The sequence below is a fragment of the Camelus bactrianus genome, chromosome 14, assembly GCF_048773025.1.
Source record: "Camelus bactrianus isolate YW-2024 breed Bactrian camel chromosome 14, ASM4877302v1, whole genome shotgun sequence".
Taxonomy (NCBI): Eukaryota; Metazoa; Chordata; class Mammalia; order Artiodactyla; family Camelidae; genus Camelus; species Camelus bactrianus.
Genome location: NC_133552.1, coordinates 70,913,714 through 70,931,714, shown reverse-complemented (window position 1 = coordinate 70,931,714; position 18,001 = coordinate 70,913,714). Strand labels below are relative to the sequence as shown.

Genomic DNA, 18,001 nt, shown 5'->3' with positions numbered 1-18,001 from the left:
CTAAGCAGTTACTAGCATTGCTGATGAGAGGTGTGAGCATGACTTTCACTTTCAGTATTTCATTTTTCTGTATGTTAAGCCTTTTAAAATAATAAATATATATAATTTCTATAATCAGAAAAAACAGATTTCTGTTTAAAGTTACAGACTAAGAAAATACTTCCGTCTGTTGGAAAAGGAACTGCTACTTCTAATTATCACAGGCGCTAGGAGACTCCACTCCCACACCTTCAGATAAAACATTATTGTCTGAACTTAAATGTAGCCTTTGTGTAACTACTAGTTAAAGAATTTTCTTAAAGTTCAGGTAAGAAAAAAAACCCAATAAGGAAAAAAAATGATTTATATTTACTTACAGGATTACCAGGATACAAATCCACCAATTTATGAGAAAGATAGAAAAGTTCTACAGTAGGGAAAAAGAAAAAAAAGAATAAAATTACTCATATCAAATGAATTTTAAGACATGAATTTTCCCCAGTTACAATTCTTCATAATCATATAAATTCTGTCCTCGCAGCAGTGATTTCATACTTTTCTTTCTTCCAAGACAGAAAATCCATTTACCTGAGGCAATACAGAAACTCCATGGGGTAGACACTACAACTGTTTTCATTTAACCCCCTCCCCCTCCCCCCATGCCAGAGCCTGAGTGGGCACAGAGTGCTTGCCGAGTGACTAGAAGACAGGATGAACAGCCATGGCAAAGGCCTGCACGTGCCTGAGAGGCTACCTCAGAGCACCTCACCTCTCTTAAAGCCACGCCCCTACTCTGGGCCCTTATGGACCATCTTACCACCCATACCCGACCTGGCTGACCAAACTTCCCAAGCCATCAGATCAGCAAGACGATCTCTGGAGTCACACCAAGTCCCAGCACATCAACGATGATGTTCCCTACGGCCCCACAGACCAGGGCAGCTGGAGAGCCTGCGCCCCAGAAAGCTTCCTGGGATGTGGTGCCACAGGTCCCCAGAACACACTCTGAGCAGCAGGGCTCCAAGTGGGGGGGCCTGGCTATTATCCTCCTGACCAGCTCACTATTCAATTTAAAAGACTTAAGGGCAAATACAGTTCAAACACTTCAAATGTTTCTGAAATACTAAGTTATGGAAACAAGAGGAAAAATTCTGCTCCCTGCCAGTTTCTAAAGTTACTGACTTTTGCTGTATCAACTTTCTTACGGATTTTACAAAAAAGAAAAAAGGCAAAACTGCTACCCATCACTCAAAAGCTCACACACCTTAAAGCACAAACTACACTTGAGAAAAGGAAGCAGGAAGCAGGGACAAAGAAATGGTGTGTTCTGTTGGCTACTTTGATAAGCATTTCATCCCCCAGCTGTCACCTGAGATTTCAATTACCCAGGATTCGTAAGACAGAATTTCAAGAGTTACAGAACACTTTCAGTCTTAATAATAATTTTTTTAATTAAAAAAAAAACCTTACCATTTGCTTTATTCAGCTCCACAAGTGTCCCTATGTGTACGGGTAAACAATTTGCATGGAAAGGATCTTTTTCCATTACTCTGAAAGTGAAAGCAACCACCATGACCCCAGAAACAGCACGTAACAGCACTCGTCACAGTCAGATTACATCTGAGCAGTCATTTCCATGTTATGTACAACAATGTGCGTTGTAGTACTTTTTTACTCTCCTGACTCTGCTATCTTTAGGCAAGTTCAGTTAAGGTGATGATTAGGCTATAAAAGAAATGGGGGTGGGGGGGCGGGAACCCTAATCTAAGAAGGAATAAAAACAAACATCATCATATACATTTACTTTAATAGAACTGTAACAAAAAAGTGGCCCAATTATTCAGAAGGATCAAAAATAATATGAATTATTAAATAGATCCTAACTATTTGTCAATTAAAATGTTTGTGAATTCAAGGATTTCAAGCAATCCCAAAGATCCGTTACAAATAGTATATGTAATTCAGCTAAAGGACAAGTGTGAACTGGAAAACTAGGGGAGGAGGCCTGGCTAGTAAGGCTGACACCCGGTACCTGCAGGATTTTATTAGTCTCCACTTTAACAAAGAACGGATTTCATAAAACTATGCACCAGAATTGTAATTTCAAACTTGCAAATTACCAACTGGGAGGGACATGTATACTCCCCAGTTAGTGGGATAAAGGGACAAATGTGCATAAACCTACAAATTGCTCTTTTAAGACAATACTCCCCTTGATATTCTGCAGCTAGAAAAAGCAGCTTAAAGGATCATCCATTAGTCTAAGATTGTTCAGAAAGCACGTCCCAAGCACTTCTTATGTAAAATGGGCTGAACTCTGTTCCCACACAAAAGCAAGTGGGTGTACTTACACAGAGGTAAGCTTGTAGCACATTTTAAAGTCACAGTTGTAATAATGTCTTTCAGCTAAAGACACGACCACATCCAGGTTCTCCTGTAAACCCTCTACAGACTCGGGGATGGCAGTTTCACTAGGCTTATTATACTGAAATAGAGAAAAAATGGAAACATAACTCAACGAGCAATACCAAATCAAAAGGCAGGCTCAGTCTGGCCCAACTGTTTCAAGAATTCACACGTGGACACGTGCGAACCTCTCAAAACTTTTTAATTTTTTAATTTCAAGTATCATCAGTATTCCTCTCAACAAGTCTAATTCTCTTCTCAATTTTATCACAGAATTCCATGGTAGGAAGTATTTTACAAAGTAGAAGTTCAGGGAGTTTAAGAAAAAAATTCTCATTTTCACACAACAGCCCTCCGTTACCTGGTAGTTCAATCTTTTACAAGTATAAGGAGTCCCTGGGAGAAAGACAGACATTTTTGGAAGCTTTTTTAGGAATCATATCATATACTTAAAATAATCTATTCTTGCAAATGTGCTAAATTAATAAAAATTAATTTAAAATTTTCAACTAGTAAAAGGATAGACTAAATTTAATGAAAAAAATAAAAAATTCATTTGACACAAAAATTAACTTTGTTTTTACTTACCTTTTTTAATTTGTTCTCAAATAGAAAACGTAGCAATTCCTGTTCTTCAGTACAGAGCTTGCTGAGAGGTAGTGATTCAAGAAGTTCTTTTTCTAAAAAATTTTGAGAAAAAAATGTCCTCACAATATTTAGGGGGAAGAATCAGCAATAGAAAATATTCTTTTATAGTTCTTGGTCTAAGTAAAGTGAACTCAAAAAAAAAAAAAATAACACGATCAGAATGTTTTAGAGAAAACTAAGACCCTGGTAGTGAGACCCACCTTGAGGGCTGTCCATGAACCTTCCAGGCAATCCTAGTCATCACCAGACCTAAGAACCACCAGGTCGGCTTTGAACCCCATGTGGACAGTTCTCTGCTGTGCTGGCTTCCTATGCACTGCAGGATATCTGCAGGGTATCTGGCCTCTACATAACAGATGTCAGCAGCAACCTCCCACTCACCTCCCACCCCAAGCTGTGACCATCAAAACTCTCCCAAGATATTGCCAAATGTCTTCCAGGGGCAAAATCACCCTGGCTGAGAACCACTCTTTAGGCTAAAATGTGTTTGAATCCCATCAATGCAATATCTGCACCTTCTCTGTTTCTCTCGTATCCACCTCACATCACTGGCTACACACTAGGGCAACAATCCTCAGCCCTTGTTGCAGCTCAGAATCATTTGGGGGCTTTAAATCATCTGACACCAGGGCCCCACCACCAGATTCTGATTCAACTGGTCTGGAGTTGAGACCTGCACACTGATGTTTCTAAAACTCCTCAGGGTTTAAAGTTCAGCCAGGTTGGGAATCACTAAACGAGATAATGAATTCTTATACAACCTCAAATCACTCATCACGTCAGAGAGTCCCTGAAGACTCTGACTGCAAGAGGCACTGAACAGTATTGCATTTTGCAATGTGCTTCATATTTGAAGACATTAAGGAGGTTAATAGGTTTATTTAAACCCGTACATAGCCTGCTCTTGATTCGACAGATTTCAAAGAAAAAAACAATCCAAAAAATATTAATTGTGCTAAACATAAAGACACCTGGGTTTCCAAACCTTCTTGAGCTGTCAGCATGTGGTGTGAAGTGAGAAGGTCAAACGCTTCAAAGCAGTAGACGTCGAGCTTCAAAGCCTCTTTGTAGCTGTAGGTGGCGAGAGTTCGGTTATCGAGAGCATCATAGATTTTCCCTCGTAAAAGACAAATAGAACTCTTTATCTGTTGGAAAATGATGAGTTACATATCAACACTATTAAACTTAATTTTTTATCAAACATTACACATTATCTAAAGGCCAAGACATTTTTTAACATCTAGAAAGATCTGCTCCATTCCAAAGTCAGACATAATTAATAGAAACGTGAAAGCAGAGTAAAAGTTCTCTAATCTATTTTTCCTGGGCTCGGCTCACTTCAACAAACCTTTACCGCTACCCTGTTCATTACTAGTTCTGTCCCAAATAGGGAATGATTCAGAGACGGCAGACAGAGCGTACATACATTAAATCAAATGTTAGGGTAGTTTGATATGTAGATCTCAATGACAGAATCTTAGTAAACATTAGAAAACTGACAGCCACGCAGCACAGTGGTTAAGAGCACAGCTTTCTGGAACTGCACAGACCTGAGTTCAAATCCCAGCTCTGGTACTTACACTTGACCTTAGACAAGTGATATAACCTCTTGTTCCTCAGTTTCCTTTCCTCATCTTGGAGGGTTCTCCAAGGGTTACAGGTAATACTATCTGTAGCCAGCACATGGTAAGCTGCTCACATGGTAGCCACCTTACTACTACCATTAACAAGAAGATGTGGAAATTTGATTTATGTTCCAGGCTCTGAACCTCAAAAAAAAATAACTGAGCTTAAAGATGGCCCAGAGATGCAGCTGTAATTGGTAATGGGATGAATGAGATTTATCATGAAAGCAGAATTTAGAAAATATTAGAGGATATTATGAGAGAATCTTAGACCTATACAGTATCTTATCAGTTATTAAAAAAGTAATTTCATAAAGTACTGTATTAGAAATAAATCAAGCATTTCTTAGCAATTAATGGATAAGAGGTTCAAAAATAATAATCCTTAATTCCCTCATAAATGCATTTCCTCACCAAAAAAATGAATGTGCTACTTAAAAAGGAAAAACCAAAGCACGCACAGTATTCCTAGCTTTACGAGGTGAACAGAAGGGTAGCCAAGTCTTCCTCATGGACAAGTTATAAAGAACAACTTGGGGGGTGGAGGGTGGGAAGGGATAGCCTGGGGTTTCAAAATTGTAGAATAGATAAACAAGACTACACTGTATAGCACAGGGAAACATACACAAAATGTTATGATAACTCACAGAGAAAAAAATGTGACAATGAGTGTGTATATGTCCATGAATGACTGAAACATTGTGCTGAACACTGGAATTTGACACATTGTAAAATGACTATAAATCAATAAAAAATGTTAAAAAAAAAAAAAAAAAAGAACAGCTGGGGAAATGGGGGGACTGGTGAGCAAGAGCTCAATGGTACAGGGTTTCTTTCTGAAGTGAAAAAAAGCTCTCAAATTGACTGTGTGAGGTTTGCAGACCTCTGTGAATATACTGCAAAGGAACGAGCTGCACAGTATGTGAGCTGTATCTCAAGAAAGCTGTTTAAAAATTAAAAGGCTAACAGTCCAGATCAGTAATGACTGTGGATGTTACTTATTATGTCACATTATATACTCTCTGCCAACAAGGTACATGCAATTCATACAAATATGAAGTACACAAAGTAAAATATACAAAATAACATCAAGCCATTCCCTAGAAAGAAACAATCTAAGGCAATCAAAGTTTCCTGGTACAAAACACTTAAAATACAGAAAGAAGGGGAAACATTATTCCACCCATGGGAGTAGTTTAAAGCATCAAATGTGAGAAGAAAGATCTCAAGTCTGCCTATTTCAGATTCAACCATCTGAGGACACAGTTACAATTTCTAAACGATGGCTCAGAAATGTCTCAGAATCTTTTTGGTTTGGGCAAATTAAATAAATTGGCAATCAAACTGTTTTAACACAGTTATACTCAAACAAAAGAAGACTTATGTTTGCCACGTCACGTGGGCAATTCTCACTGATGTCGCTGAAGCACGCCTATCAGACTCACTTACTGAGGACTGAGACACCTCCCAGTCACTGGAGGGGTCTCTCAAGCCACCACTTTCATCCTTCAAGCATTTCTCGAATAACCTTTTGTTGATCGGTTCCTCCATATCAAGAATATCGAGAGCCTGCTGATGCTCCTTTGCAGCAAACTGTGTAGAAAACAGAAGAAGCATTCGTCACCCGTGACTTCTGACACTAGAGACACACACAAACACTGTAGATTCTAAAAGGGTCTAAATTATACCCACTGATTACTTAAATTTAAAATGTCTCAAGTAAAACTTTCTTCATGCATGTCAACTTTTAGCAAATGGAGAATCAATATTTATAGCAAATAATACTAAAAAAAGGACATTTCCTCAGGAAATACTTTATTACTCTGCAAGCTCCGTTACTGGAACTCACACTCGGGAAGGACACACAACACCCACGTCACGAACCCTCACCAAACAGAAGCGGGACAGAGCGCATACTCACGTGGCACCTAGCTGCAAGGTAGCGACATGCTTCGTACAGCTAGGAAAGAAATGAGTCTATTAACAACGAGATCAAGGTAACATGCACCTTCCCTCCAAAGACAACTATAAGCATGAAGTCAAGGAAGCTTTTCTCATAATTTCTCCTTTACTCTTGCAGAGGAAAAAAAAGAAAAAACAGACTCTTTAACTCATGATCATGAACATACTGTTTACCAGGCACCAAGGATTCAAAAGGGAGTAGGGATCTGCCCTCAAGGAGTCTGCAGCAAGGGAGACATAAACCATGAAAGAAAGGGCATGGAAACTATGAGGCAGCTGAAGAAGAAAACATCTGTAGGGGAGAGGGTCAGCGTTCTAGGCACGGAGCCCAAGTAGCTGTCACACAGCTTCGGAACTGCAAGCAGCCAGCACGGCTGGGTACATATGACACGTACTGATGGTGGTGGCGGGTCAGACAGAGACTGTAGAGAGATCATGAAGGACCCTGGGTGTCTATGAAGCATCTAACTTTATTCTGTAGGTGATGGGAAATCACTGAGTGATACTGTGAGCGACATAATCATACCTGTGTTTTAGGAAGACCACCCTGTGCAAGTTTAAAAGGTAAACCAGAGACAGGAAAGGTGGGGTGTGGGAAACATGTCCTTTTGAGAAAGGAGAGAGGCTTCAACAACAAAACAGACAAATTACAGGCCTGAAATATATAAGTGATGACATGGAAAGGAATATCCACACTTCAGAACTATTTAGAAAACAGAACTTTCAAACCTTGGTGACTAAGTGGGATGGTGGGAAGAGGGAAAAACAAGGTGACAGATTAGGAATAAGAAATTTTCTCTTTTCATTTAATAAGAAAAATTGAATCCTTTAAAATATTTTTACATGAAAAGAACATATACCTAAAATACTAACCTCATGACATTTTTAAAAGCTCTGAGGTTCATACAATCACTTACTTTGTCCAATTTTCGTGACCGAAGTGCATGAGCGGCTCTGTGATACTGGGCTGTCAGGTAAAGACACTGAGCCAGCCAGTAAATGTCCTGGGGCTCCTCTGGAGGGAAAGTCACACAAATGGTCAGAAGTTCAAGGTAAAGGAGACAGGTTTTTAATAGAGAAATCAGAAAAATTAGAATTTGTTACTTACCATGAGAGAGTGAAGCTACCTTATCCGCCCAAAATAAAGCACTTTGATACTGTTGCTGCATCCAAAAAGAAAAAAGGTAGTAATTGCCCTGTTATTTCAATAATTTTACACAGATATCTTAATATTATTAGAATGCTACATAATAAGTCAACATCTCAACATAATAGCTTTTTACATGTAGTAGGGGGTCTATCAATCATACCTCTATCTCATTCGCGGCTAGGTGAGTTTTAGTTCAGTGGTACAATAAAAATATTATTTTAAGAGCTCTGATATATACAGTTCTAAAAGGTAAATTTTAAACAAAACTTACACATTGCAAAAATGTATGGACAGGTTCGTGAAATAGTAGACCATTTAAACTACCATTTTGCAACATCTAGCCCTAGCCACCAGCTAGCAACCTCAGTCCTCCTGGATGCCAACCCAGAGCTCTGCTGCCAGTCAACCTGGGAAGAGGCTGCACGGATGTTCACACATCTGCTCAAAAGCGCCCACAGGGTGGAAACAGGCCTGTCTCACTGCTCACTACATCCCCGAGCCAGAGAAAAAGTGCTCAGGAAGCATTTATTCAAGTCATCTGACTCGTGGCAAACCAACATACAGCCCTTCAGTGTGCAAACAATTGGCAACATTTCACATCCAATTCTGAACAGTTCACACAGAACACCCTTTTCCCTCCCCTTCTTGGTTTCTAATTTATCAGGAGAGCATACATTTTGCAAAAACGAAGTGACATCGTAGATTAAACTGATGCTGCTGATTCTGGGCACAATTCTTTCCCTTAAACATTGTTTGCTGTTCATTCAAGGGTAGTGCAGGGAACGAAGGTAGTTAATGTGAACTTTTAAAAGTACTGATTTTGAGACTACAAGTTTGTTTTTATCTTTGTTCCTCTAAATTCGGCCAAATAAGAATTACAACTAAACTTTTCGAAAATTTTCTATTAGCTACCTAAACTCAAAGGCCACTCCGCAACTTTCCTCCTGAAATAACCCTTCAACTTCCACTTCGCACGAAGGATGTACGGAGCATCTCAGTGCCCCGGCTCTGGGCGGGCTCCGGAGCGGGGCTTGAACACGTGTAAGGCTCGCCGTGTGCCGAGACGGCCTCGAGCTCGCTGCTCCTCAGCCTCCCTTCTGCAGAGGGCTGGGGGCTAAACCCCTCCCTTCGGGGGCTTTACACCAGAACGAAAGCCCAGGTCCGAGGGCCGCGCGCCGCCAAGACCCCGCGGGCAACCGCCCCTAAGGACCAGGCTCGGGAGGCGCTGCCCCAGGAGCCCCGGCTCGCGCTCCACGGGTTGTGCCGCCCACCTGGTCCAGGTACTGCCGGACGCGCTTCCGCAGCCGCTCCAGGTTCATCGCTGCGTGGCCTGGGTCCGGCGCGCGCCCCTCTTCGTGCTGCCGCCGGGCGGACTCCGCCCCCGCGCCGCCGCAGCCGCCGCCCCGCGCCCAGGCCTCAACCCAGCCCGGCCGCGCGCACCGCCCAGAAACTTCCGCTCCCGGCCTGGCCCCGCCCCGGAAGTCACCCGCAAATGCGTCCCCTCTGGCGCTGGAAACGGGGGTCGCGCCGTTGGTTCCGAGGCCCTCTCTTGCCCCTTGGGTTGCTAGAGTTCGTGGGGAGCTGTGGACGTCTTTCCTCTGAGACTCAAGCCCCCGCGGACGCGCAGCCAATGACGTGTCCGTGCGCCATTGGCTGATTAACGCGTTCCAAGTGGGGACTTGACCGCCGCGGGGCTGGGTTCGAGTTCAGCCCCACTTACCTCGTGTCCTTGGATCCAGGTGTGACTCCTGTGTCTCGGGTAAAATGGCCAGAACTACCTGTGCGGCTGGTCGGCGGTTAAGTGAGCTCACGCCGGGGCCTGGCACGTGGTGTAGATGCTCTTCGCGTCCTCGCCGTGGCCAAGTGTCCCTTTCAGTGTCTTCAGGCAAAACCCAGAGGCTCATCCCTCAGACGCAGGTAAAAGACACTGCGATCAAGAACAAGAACTGAAGAAGTGGATCTGTTAAGACTTTGGATCCATACGATGGAATGTTATTCAGCAGCAGAGATGAATGAAGTGTTGACATGTGTGAACCTTATGTTCAGTGGAAGAAGCCAGTCCCAAAGGGCCTCGTGTTGTATAACTCCACTGACAGAGATTCTCTCGTGGACCAAAATCTGCTCAGACTCCCCTGAACCTTTTTTCAGCTAGGCCTGTCTTACTTCCATGTATCTCTCTGTGTTGTCCAGTTTTTGCAAGAATTCCAGTAAGTTAGCTTAGCCACAGTCCCACACCCTGTATACTCCTCATCCCCTGTAATCTTCCTGGCGGTATCTGATCACCTTGGTCTGCCTTCGGCAAGAATCCTGTTAGGTCAGTTAGAATCCCCCTCACCCCTGGTGTTTCCTCTTAGCAGTTTTCACTCACGGACCCCCATCCCACTCCTTGGCTGTAGTTCCCACTCGCCCATCCTGCATTCTGAGTGGAACCCAATTTCTCCCTCACTGCAAATTTCTGTCAAATTGGCCCCTATACCTGTATTGATAGCTCCCTACTTTTGAATAAAATCTTCCTTGAAGTGCAAATGTCATTTGAATATTTGGGGTGGGGGGTAATTAGGCTTATTTATTTTTTTATTATTAGTTTTTTTTTTTTTAATGAAAGTACTGGGGATTGAACCCAGGACCTCGTGCATGTTAAGTATTCACTCTACCCTCCCCACTTGGATATTTTTTTTCTTTAACGCCATTTATGTGAAATATCCAGAATAGGCAAATCAACAGCGATAGATAGTTGATTGGTGGTTGTCAGTAGCTGGTGTGAGGGGTGGGGTTGGGCAGATGAGAAGTGACAACTAAAAGGTACAAGATTTCCTTTAGGATGGTGACAGTGATCTAAGATGGATTGTGATTCCTGCATAGTTCTGTGAAAACCCAAAAGACACTGAACTCTACACTCTAAATTTTACAGTGTGTGAAAGATATCTCAATAAAGCTGTTAAAAAAAAAAAACCTTCTTTGACAAGTTGAATGCAAAAAGAAACCTAATTTGACAAATATGTTTTACTTGACCCTGTGACAATATGGAGCTACAATAGGTAAAAACGAAAAAGTTACATGCACTACGTCAGAGAGCTAACTCAGAGAACAATCTCTACATGTAAAATTTTCAGTCTAGTAGAAGGAAGCAGCTGTGGAAATATGTAACTGCAATTAACAAGTGCAAAGATGCAAGAATCAGGAAGGAGTAGAGGGACTAATCAGTCAGTACTACCCAAGTGAAAAATCAAGTGACCTGTAAGCAGTGGAAATGGAGGTGACGTGAACTGAATCTTTCTTCCCCAATATTAAGTTAAATTTTTAAAATGAAGGCAATGCATTCTCATTACCAAAAAAAATTTTTAAGTAGACAGACAAACAGCAAATGAAGTCAAAAGACAAGCTAGGGAGAAATTTGAAACCTACCATAAGATGCAAACCTCCTTTAGATGTAATAAACATACATATGAGTAAACTAAAATAAAGAGACCAATGGCTGAAGAGGGAAAAATGGGGAAATGATATGAAAATACAGTTCATAGGAGAAGAAATGCAAATTGATTCTTAACATCTGAAAGAAAGCTCAACTTCACTCATAATAAGAAAAATTAAAACAGTGGGATATTACTCTTCGTAAATCAGCAAAGATCAAAAATGTTGGTGATACTTTGTTGGCAAAAGTGTGGGGAAACAGGCCTCTTCATAGGTTGTTTTTGTGAGTGATACTGACATTTTCTCTATGGTGAACAAGTTGGCGTGTCTCCCAAAACAAAGTGTACATACTCTGCCCTAACACTTCCAATTCTGGGAAACATAGAGATGCATTTTGCATATGTGCAGAATGACCTGTCTCATTAAGGATAGTCATTACAACACTGTCTGTTTCATAGGAAGACCTATGAAAAAACAGAACCACCCTGCAAGGCCACATCAGGAGAGGCAACAAGTGTGCTGTCTGGTGGGAAAGAGGGCACTGGAGTTAGACTGCCTTGGTTCAGATCCTGGGCAGAGGGATCAACCTCTCTGCGTGTCATTTTCCTCATCTGTAAAATAGCTTGTACTTCATAGGATTGAGGCATGTGAGGACTTAATGAGATAATTCACAGACAGTGCTTAGAGTAATGCTGAACATATTCTTGTAATTAACATGTATATATCGGCATATATTGCATTGCATTAAATCACACTACTTTATTACTAGTGGCAGCAGCTGTGGCAGCAGTCTTGCTAATAAGCTGAGACACACAACGAGCAGCATGGAGATCTGAGTCCCTCTCGAGGTTAGACAGTCTGCTCCATTCTGTTTGAGGTCTCTGCAACAAGACCGCTGTTGCTTGCCTCCAGTCCCACTCAGCACTATGGAATGGCTAAAAAGCAGTGACCAGGCTGCCAAACCAAGCTTCTGGACCCTCAGATAGGCCTGCAGTGTCTCTGTGGTGGTGAGGCCGGCCAGATGATTTGCCGTAACCAATTTCATGCACAGTCTTCTTTTATTTTTTATTTTTTAGCTTCTTTGTGTACAGTCTTTACTAACTCATATGTCCTAAAGTCATACATTTGAGATGACTAATTAGTAAAATCACAATATAACCTGAAATTTCTTTCCATCAAACCCACTTTTAAAAAGACAAAATAAAACACTGAATGTAGTTGTATTATAAGCCCTCAGTAACTGATTCATACTGACATTTCCCAGATGTGTTTGAAGTTCATACATCTTTTATTTCACACCATGAGGCCAGGCTCTCCAAATGTCTTCAGGCATTAAACGCTTTGCTGCACAAGGATTTAATAAAGTAAACACATGCCCTTGAAAGCACAATTTATCACTTGTTTCCAGTTTGTTCTTTCCTGCTCTTGATTGCAGCTCCAGAATCCTCTCCACTGCACACAAATCAAGACAATTGCAGTGACATTTGACTGTCTGAGGAACCTAAACCTTGGAAACATTTAATTTAGAAGCCCCAGGAATCTTTAAGTAATAACCAATATCCATACACGATTTCTCCTTTTTCAAAGTACCTTCCCCTGTGGCACGTCACTCGCCTCCCCTCGCAGGGTGTGGCGACATCACTTCATTGCAGGATGGGCTCTGAGTCCCAGGGGTCTCCTGAGACAGGGATTTACTGAGGGGCTGGATCGTTCAGAGTCCTTTGCTCTCTCAGGGGCGTGCAGTATCCTTGGCTACAGTACAATTTTATTTTTGGGCCCAGAACAGACGAGTTAAGTTCATTTCTTTATCAAATGTCGTTGCTGGAAATACTTATAAGCCATGTTAGTTTATTTTAATGAGTCCATAAGCATGGTGGGGAAATAGGTTGATGGAAGGTTTAACCTCAGGAGCTCACTCTAAGACCAGGGATGACAATGTAGCAGAAGGTGACAGTAGGTACAGAAGGAAAAAGTACAAGAATGAACTAGGTGGCTGCTGTAGACTGAATATTTGTGTCCTCCCAAATTCATATGTTGAAACCTAACCAAGAATTAGGAATTACTAACACCCACTCCCCACCTACCCTCAGGGGTATGGCCTGTTTGCCAGCAGCTCCGGGCCAGCCTCAGCCTGGCCAGGTGACAAACTCGTCAGCTGTCCAGAACTGTCCCCACCTCCTCCTCCTCCCTTCCCCTCCCACTGCCCTCCTCATCCCTCCCCAGCACCTCCTCTTTCTTCTGTGGCCACAGTGCTAGTGAGAAGGTGGCATGGCCTCCCCTCACTTTGGATGCTGGGTAACCAGGTGGCCAGCCCTGTGCCCTCAGGGTCCCGGGTACCAAGGCCCAGTCAGCGACTGCAGGCCAGGTTGACTACCTTGGGCTCCTGCCACAGAAGGACAGTGCTCTTTTCTCCCTGGAATAACTTACACTGGGTTTGGATTTGCCCTCCCTGTCTTCCATGTTGACTCTCTAACTGCTGCCTTCATCTTCAGGGTTCTACAGGGTCATGAGGTAAAACAGTAGCCAGTGTCCACGGGGCTCATCGGACTTGTCATGTGCAGGAATGGTCACACTATTTTAGGTAGCAGCATTTAGAAAGATGTACAAGAAAGGTGAGTAGGTGTATGTGTTGGGCACAACACTCCCTCCACCTCCCTCACACCTGTACCTGTGACCTAAATGCACCAGTCAGACTGCACAGCTCGGGTGTCTGAGGAGTGATAGAGGCCAACAGCCAGCAAATGGCATGGGATAGCGGGCAGGGCACTTTCCTTATGCCCTCAAATTGCCTGTTGTCCTGCAGGAGTAATTTCCACTGCCTTCAAACAAAGACAATGAAGAATCATGCACAGAAAGGGAGAACAGAACTCTGATATCCTCAATCAAGTCATGAATCATATTAGACAATAATACAATTCCATCCAAGGGGTTCTAAACCCCTAACCCATGATTCTTCTGGTGTGTTAACTTGTATGAAGTCAACCAAATACTGGGCAACAGCTGCACATTGATATTTTTATGCCAAACTAAGTTTTGTGAAATTGCATATGTATAAATCTGTGTTGCTGTTTCTTTTAATGATTCCTTTCTTAAACTAGTCAGGAAAACAAGGCACAGATTTTCAGTATGGCCAGAATATTAAACATCTTTAGTAGTTTCTCAAGAATTTTTGGTGCGGGGGGGGGGGGCTTCTTCCTCAGAATTACTCAAAATTGAAGAGAGAACAACCATCTTTCTAGCTGGATTGAGGAGCAATGTGACAAGGTTACCACAGGAGGGGAATCTAAGGATTGGCAGACTCTTGCTGCAAGGACATATATAATTATTAAGAAGCCCATGATTTGTAGACATCCTGTTGCTGTCTTACGATGACAATTATACAGATTTTGAATTAACTTCTACCCAAACACCAGATCTCGATTACTCAGCCTTCTCTGTGTCTTGCTGTGCCTGCTGCCACAGTTGCTAGGGCTGTACCTGCACCTGCTTAGGAACCGGAGGTTGTGTCCATTCCAGCTTTCATGTGCTATCAGTGCCTCCAGCAGAGCCAGGGGTGAGGGAGTGGGAGGGGGGTGGCAAAGTGGACAATGGAAGGATGCTTTGGCTCAGTGAAGGCAGTCACTGGGATGCTGAGAGAAAGCCCAGCTCATTCAGGAAACACAGAAACATAGTCAGGCTGGGATGCAGGGCAAGAGGCCGGAAGATGAAAGATGGAAAGTTTCATGTGAGAACATATTCATGTGTGAAAAGCACAGTCAAGTCTGGTAAGTTACAGTGTTTAGAGCTGATGTCCAGTGTTGTAAGTATCTTATTAACACACATCTCTTCTACTCCAAGATACATTATTGCTGTTTAAACTGTAGTGCTAAGGACAGGTTTTAAAGACAGCAGCAGCATATCGCTGAAAGGAGGTGTGAGACATGTAAACTGGAGACACACTCGCACATGCCCACACCCACCCATGTGTAAATGGTCTTGTTAGCAGCCGGAGCCTCCTCCCCACCTCGCCCCGGGACTGTGTATTATGTTGGACAAACATAGCTACGTAGAGTAGGATGGAAGAGCCATGGGGTCCTATTTCGGAAAAGAGGATGGTTGCTGAGCTGCTGACAAGGGCAGTAAGTCCAGCTTGACGATCAGATTTGGTTGTGCTGAGAGTGAGTTGCAGAATGGAGCTGCTGGGGGAGGTAGAAGGGACATCTCAGCTACATGGGGAAAGAAAGAGGGAAAGGACGAGAGGCAGCCGGAGCTCAGAGTAGAGTCAGGAGAAGGAGACACATTTAAGAAGGACTTTGAGAGAGAAGAAACAACAATCTTTACATCAATGACGGTGGCCAGGGACTGCAGGTGGCTTTTGTGACCAAGGCAATCCTTGCCGTGCACACACACAGCAAACGTGCCTTGTGCCAGCACACACATTCCCAGGTGGAAAGGGGCTCCAGGAGAGAGAGACACGACTTCCTGTTGTGGACTCCACTGTCTGACCCCTCTCCTGACAGCATCACTGGTAACCGGTGATTCGTGTGGAACATTATCTGGCATGCGTTTTATGTAAGGACCTGAAGGGGGTCAGAGCATGCCATCCCAAAATACACCGCTTTGGCTCCTTGATTATTTGAGAAACAGCAGATGCAAGCGGGGTTCTCTGCCCTCCCATTTCTACCTAAAAGCAGGGCATAAGTCTCCATTGAGGAAGAAGCCCCCCCTGCACCAAGAGGAGAGCACTCTGTCACCAGGGATGGGGAGCCATCAGAGACGGATCTTTACAAACACACCTGCTGAAACAGCCCGTGTCTCCCACTAATTCCCTCACACGTCCCCATCGTGGCCCCACAATCTGCAGCCCCAGCCCAAGTCCCTGGACTGTCACAGCCCCACGAATTACGGTTCTTTGTTTGAAAAGATACATAAGCTCTTGGCTCTAATGATCTCTTCAGATTTTCGTTTTCCTTTGAAGACTCCTACAGACACTTAAAATAAGTTTGCATGCTTCCCTCCTGTTTACCTGGTCGATACGGAGGCCAGCCGCGGGTTCTAGCTGTGTGAAAGGAAGCTTTTTCCTCCCTACAGATCTTACTCCTACTGCTTCTAAACACAATTCTGTTAAAATTATTGGGGAATCTAATATTTACCCAAATTGTATTTCATAATTTGGAGAGTCGGATTATAAAAACTCCTAAAGCCGTGCTGGAGAATTGCTGACTTGCGCCAAAGAAGCCCGTGGGGGTTGGGTACCTTCTCCTTGGTTGGGTCTCAGCATTCTGAATTACTGAGTACATACTGGTTGAGAACAAGTGAGTGTTTTACTACAACTTACCTTTGATGAAGATATTGGGTAAAGGGGCTAATTAGGGGGCCGGGGCTGTGGGCTCCTCGGCACCCCCATCAAGCAGGCAGAAGGCGAGCAGAACCGACTGGTCCTCTGGTCGCGCGGGCCCCGGGCCGGGGCTGCGGCTCCAGGGGCCACCACCAGAGGGCGCGCCGCCGCCCCGCGGCTCCGGTCCCGGTCCGCGGGGGCCGGGCCGGACCCGGCTGGTCGCTGGGGCGTCGGAAGGCTGCCCGGAGGCCCGGGGCGCAGGACCTGGGAGCCAGGGGCCTTCCCGCTGCGGCCACTGTTTTGAGGGTCAGTTTGCTGGGTGGCTTCCCGCGCTCCTGACGGTTCCGGGCCGTTCCTGGTTTCCCTGGAGCCGCGAGCCCGGCGGCGCCTGGGGCCTGCTGCGCAGCGTCCGGAAGGGCACTGGCGCCGCCCAGCGACCGCCGGGCTGACAGAGACCCGGCCGGCGGCCGCACAGGCGTGGCGGCCAAGCCCCCGCAGCCGCCCGGGGCGCCCTCACGGCGGGGCCCGGTCGGGGCTGGGTCCCCCAAGGCCGGCCCCCGTTGGGGTTGGGCCCTCGCCCCGGCTCCCCACCACCGCACCCCGGAGCCGCTTTCTTGCCGCAGCCCCCAGGAGGGGCGTTTCGGAGCTCGGCCCTGGGAGGGAGGGAGGGCCCGACAGCGCTCTGCTTCCAGAACCTCCCCTCACACCCCGGCCGGGCCCCGCCAGCGTGGGGGCGGGGCGGGCCCCCCCCCCCCCAGGGACCCTGTCTGCTTCTTTACTGAACTTCTACGTCTCTTTAGCAAATACAGGTAGTTGAATACTTGTTTCAAAACTCAACAGACGACAAGTTTCTTTTCTAGAAATATGACATGTCTTGACAACTTTATCATGTGTAACAAATCTTTCTTCCCTTGTGTTCTTTTCCGATTTTGGAGTTGACGCCGTGAGACTCAAACGTCAAAGCTAGACTGCTTGTGTCATCGTGTTGGGACAAGAATGCGGAGACCAGGCTGCTGGCGCTCAGCTCTGGGAGTGATGTGGGCACTGGGGTGGGTCAAGGCGGGACAAACGCCGATGTCCGTCAGAAGTGCTGCCTCGGCCCTAAATCGTCAGGGTTGCACAGGAGGAGCAGATGTGAGGGCTTGTAAACCCAGTGTACCATAGCTGCTCAGAGGGCGTTTTCTGCCAAATTTGGCAGTGATCGCAAGACTCTCAGCAGTGTCGTGCCCTGTTTGAGGCTTCCCGACAGGGAAGGGACGTGGACAACCTACAGGGGTTCCAAAGACCGCCATTCAGTGCACCGAGGGCCAAGCACACAGCCAGGCTCTAGCACAGCCTCGCTCCGCGGCCGAGGTTTCAGAGAGGTGGAGTAATCTCACAGTCCTCAGAGAAGTCAGAGTTCACACCCAGGTCTGCCTGACTCCAGGTCCCTGATTTTAAACACCATCAACTGAAGAGCCTGTCTACAAGGAGCAGGAAAGAACCTGGGATGATTCCATTTGG

General features: G+C 44.8%; 1 protein-coding gene across 2 annotated transcripts in view; it reads right to left on the bottom strand.

Moving 5' to 3' along the window:
- The window catches only part of CDC16 (cell division cycle 16), a 38,816-nt gene extending 29,581 nt beyond the window's left edge, over nucleotides 1-9,235 (bottom strand). The window contains exons 1-10 of one of the 2 annotated variants that reach the window (XM_074378631.1): nucleotides 9,042-9,235; nucleotides 7,729-7,783; nucleotides 7,538-7,635; nucleotides 6,580-6,618; nucleotides 6,108-6,251; nucleotides 4,019-4,178; nucleotides 2,974-3,065; nucleotides 2,331-2,464; nucleotides 1,450-1,529; nucleotides 357-406 (exon numbers count right to left, since the gene is read on the bottom strand). In XM_074378631.1, the coding sequence (XP_074234732.1) occupies nucleotides 357-406; nucleotides 1,450-1,529; nucleotides 2,331-2,464; nucleotides 2,974-3,065; nucleotides 4,019-4,178; nucleotides 6,108-6,251; nucleotides 6,580-6,618; nucleotides 7,538-7,635; nucleotides 7,729-7,783; nucleotides 9,042-9,089 (900 nt within the window). In that variant the 5' untranslated portion in view covers nucleotides 9,090-9,235. The remainder of the gene's footprint in view (nucleotides 1-356; nucleotides 407-1,449; nucleotides 1,530-2,330; nucleotides 2,465-2,973; nucleotides 3,066-4,018; nucleotides 4,179-6,107; nucleotides 6,252-6,579; nucleotides 6,619-7,537; nucleotides 7,636-7,728; nucleotides 7,784-9,041) is intronic. The other variant, XM_074378630.1, reaches the window with a different exon arrangement.
- Nucleotides 9,236-18,001: the final 8,766 nt, after the last annotated feature.